At 38.5% G+C, this 3859-nt stretch overlaps 1 protein-coding gene across 2 annotated transcripts in view; it reads right to left on the bottom strand.

The window, feature by feature from the left end:
• AGO3 (argonaute RISC catalytic component 3) overlaps positions 1–3859 on the bottom strand; it is a 138200-nt gene that overhangs the window by 122172 nt on the left and 12169 nt on the right. For both annotated transcript variants that reach the window (XM_011988989.1, XM_011988990.1), the window contains exon 2: positions 3074–3245. In XM_011988989.1, coding sequence (XP_011844379.1) covers positions 3074–3245 — 172 coding nt within the window. The remainder of the gene's footprint in view (positions 1–3073; positions 3246–3859) is intronic.

The following is a 3859-nucleotide window of genomic DNA, read 5'->3' as shown; positions in this document are numbered from 1 at the left end:
AAAACAAAACAAAACAAAACAACCACAACAACAAAAAAACTCAAAAACATGATAAAATGATTAAAATTTTAATGAGAAAAATTTAAAAACTTCCCACTTGGAGACATTTAAATTACAAATCTAAATTACTGGTACCGGCAAAAAAATGTAAGATAAAGCAACCTAAAGACGGAATGTAATTAAGGGATGTCAAAAGAATCGTTAAAACCAGAATGTACCACACCAATTTATGATATCTATTTTTCTCACAAACTTAATACATTGAGCACATACATATGAAATTCTATGCTATACAACTTTATATACACATATATAATACACAAATTCTCCTTTACCCACCCCTCCACCAAAAAAAAAACCCAAAAATGTTAGGCAGGAGAAAGAATAAATGTAATAAACAATTCTGCTCCGGCAGGGCACAGTGGCTCACACCTGTAATCCCAGCACTTTGGGAGGCTGAGGAGGGCGGATCACAAGGTCAGGAGTTCAGGACCAGCCTGGCCAACATAGTGAAACCCATCTCCATTAAAAGTACAAAAAATCAGCTGGTCGTGGTGGCAGGCGCCTGTAATCCCAGCTACTCGGGAGGCTGAGGCAGGAGAACTGCTTGAACCTGAGAGGCGGAAGCTGCAGTGAGCGGAGATCGCGCCACTGCACTCCAGGCTGGGCAACGGCGCGAGACTCCATCTCAAAAAAAAAAATTCTATTCCTTTTACTTAATATTTTTACCACAACATCATTTCCTTGTAACTCATCTGGCATACTAAAAAAACTTGAATTGACCTTCCTCAAGCTCCAGATCTTTACTTAGATTAACTAATGCCTTTTTATTTTTATTTATTTTTTAGATACATGGTCTCACCATGTTGCCCCGGCTGGAGTGCAGTGGCTATTCACAGGCACAAATACAACACACTGCAATCTTAACTGCTGGGCTTAAGTAATCCTCCCGCCTCAGCCTTCAGAGTAGCTGGGACTACAGGCCCATGGCCCAGCTTAATAAATGCCTTTTTAAAATGTAAATATCTACCAGAAGGGTCAGCATTACCCTTCACTCAAATCTACACATTAATGACCCAGTTTTGAGAAAAAAGAAAAAGGGAATCTCCATGAGAGTACAGCATGAGTCAGTTAAGTCCCCATAAGTGGATGACGGCTCACAGAAAGATATAAAAGACAGTGAAGGGAGACCAAGACCAAGACTAGCCTAAGATCCTAGGAGATAAGAGTAGGGCACTGAAAAACCCATGTTCCAGTATAACAGCCCTCTAGAACATCCAGTTTTCTTTCCTGTCCCCTATCATCACACTCATGCCATTTTATAAGCATTTCATTCACTTTACTGAGTATTATGTGCCAATCACTGAGCTGACATGGGGTGACAAAGATGATAAAAAACACTACTTTTCATGAAGGGGTTATACTGGGGAAAGGGAGAAAAATAACCACAATGCACTAAAAACGCCATAATGGAAGCATACACCAAGTACCACTAGGTCACAGAAGAGTAGGGCACTACTCTTTTGACTTGCGTTGTTCACTTTAGGAACATTCGCGTGTCAATCTGAAGTTTAGGAAAGAGGTAGAGGCAAGGGCAAGATTAGGAGTCATCTATCTATTCACAGATAGTATCTTAAAGTAGTATCTGATAACATGTTAAAATAAAAACCAACAACACCTATAGGAATCTTGTAATTAACATGTAATGCAGAGAATCTTCCCCTTAAGCCTGGTTCACACTCAATACACCTGGTTCTTCTCAACCATTATGCTTTTGTTACTGCTATCCTTCCTTCAAAAATAAATAAATAAACAAATAAAAAAATAAATAAAATTATATGTATGTTATTTTTACTACAGCTAACCAAAATTTTACCAATTGTTTTAGATTAACTTCTCCTTTTACAAAATACTTCCTAATGACTACCAAGTCAGGATTCTGGAGTTCTGATTTCACCTTTCCTACTTGAAACGTGTGTTCTTGACTAAATCCCTTAACCTTTCTGGATTTCAGCTATAAATAAAAAGGGTATTGGATTAGTTAACTTCCTAAGAGGTTCCTTGCAACTGTAATACTCTAGGAGTCTTCCTGACCTCACAAAGAACTCTGCATTACATGTTAATTACAACATTCCTATAGGTATTGTTGTTTTTTAACATGTTACCACAAAGTCTTTTAGTGCTCATTCATTTTCAGGTATAGCAGAAATATTAACAATTAGCATGACAAGCCCAAGAAAAAGACCTTCATATTTCTTAGGTATCTTATCTCCTCTACCAAATTACAAATTTCTTGAGAGAAACAACATTCTTTTTCTTAAATGTCTTAAATGAAGACTCTTAATAACATTTATTGAATAAGAAAAGGTTGGGATCATAGAAACCAAAATGCTAAACTGAATATCACATTGTTTTTTTTAAATGTGCTGTCTTTCCTTTTAAAAACAAAATCCAAACAGACATAGTATATACCCAATCATAAATTCCTCTTATATTTCCTGTATTACCTAAACCACATCCAGTAATATAAATGGCATTTTGGGGAGGCGAGAGGAAGCTTACTGAAAGCAGGCTGATAAATCTTTATATACCATCTGTACTTATTCCTATATAATAGTAAGAAACAGTCGGGAATTGGGAAAGGAGAAAAGAAAACATGAAACCACTATTTCTAGTCCCCACTGCTATCATCACCACCATCATCTTAAAGGGAACATTATGAAAGTGGTGCATAAGGTAGGTGAGGAGAAAAAAGCAAGCACGGACATATTACCTAACAGCAAGGAAAATGATGTGCTCATGATGTACAGCCTGATTTCAGGAGCATGTAAAAATAACTTGGATCTTTTCTATTATCACAGGGAAAATGTGAGCTCATGTTATAATAAAATAATTTCAAAGATTTTTTCCCCACTATCACACCTCTCAAGTACAATCAATTTTAAAACAAATTACCAGATGTTCTTGGTCAAACTGTTACACACTGTAATTGTTATTTAGATACACAAGATAAACATGGATAATTACTAAGGAAAAAAACAGCAAAAGATCTTTGCAGTTTCATGATTCTTACCTGTTCACTCTCCTAGGACACTTGTCGGGTTTAATATCTACCTCATAGAGGTAGACATCAATCTTTGGGATTTCAACTTGAAAACAGTTAGCCAGAAGTTTAATGGGTTTGCCCATGGTGCCATAGCCAGGTCTTCTGGGCACCATGAGTAGGGGCTGGGCCCCAGCGGGTCCTGCCAGGGGAAGGGGAAAAACAAGAGTCACAGTTATAAGCTGTATTCCAAAGCCTTGTCGACTAGAGTATATTAGAATTTTAAGTACAGCTGATAATGGCTAAAACTTAGTTCTGCAAGATGACATCATTCCTAACACTTCAACTTCTATCACCCCAGATTTCCTCTCTTCATTAAAAATAAACACACAGAAAACTGTATGCCTCTGAAAAACTGTTCTGCAAAGGGCACAAACCAAGGTGACCATGAGCAAGCACAAGTCAGACCTAAAGAGTGTGAGACCAACAGCAAAGTAAAGTTAAAGAAAGTAGAAGAAAGGGCAGGGCATGGTGGCTCATGCCTGGAATCCTAGCGCTTTGGGAGGCCGAGGTAGAAGGATCACTTGAGCCCAGGTGTTTGAGGCTACAGTGAGCTCATTTGGCGGAGATGAAACATCATTTCTACCAAAAAAATACAAAAAAAAATTACCTAGGTGTGGTTGTGCGAACCTGTAGCCACCAGCTACTTGGGAGGCTGAGGCAGGAGAATCACTTGAACTCGGGAGGTGGAGGCTGCAGTGAGCTGAGATCACACCACTGCACTCCAGCCTGGGCAACAGGGCGAGACTCCGTCTC

This window comes from Mandrillus leucophaeus, unplaced genomic scaffold (assembly GCF_000951045.1).
Source record: "Mandrillus leucophaeus isolate KB7577 unplaced genomic scaffold, Mleu.le_1.0 Scaffold343, whole genome shotgun sequence".
Lineage (NCBI taxonomy): Eukaryota > Metazoa > Chordata > Mammalia > Primates > Cercopithecidae > Mandrillus > Mandrillus leucophaeus.
Note: the sequence above shows the minus strand (reverse complement) of the source record. Positions and strands in the feature narration are given on the sequence as shown.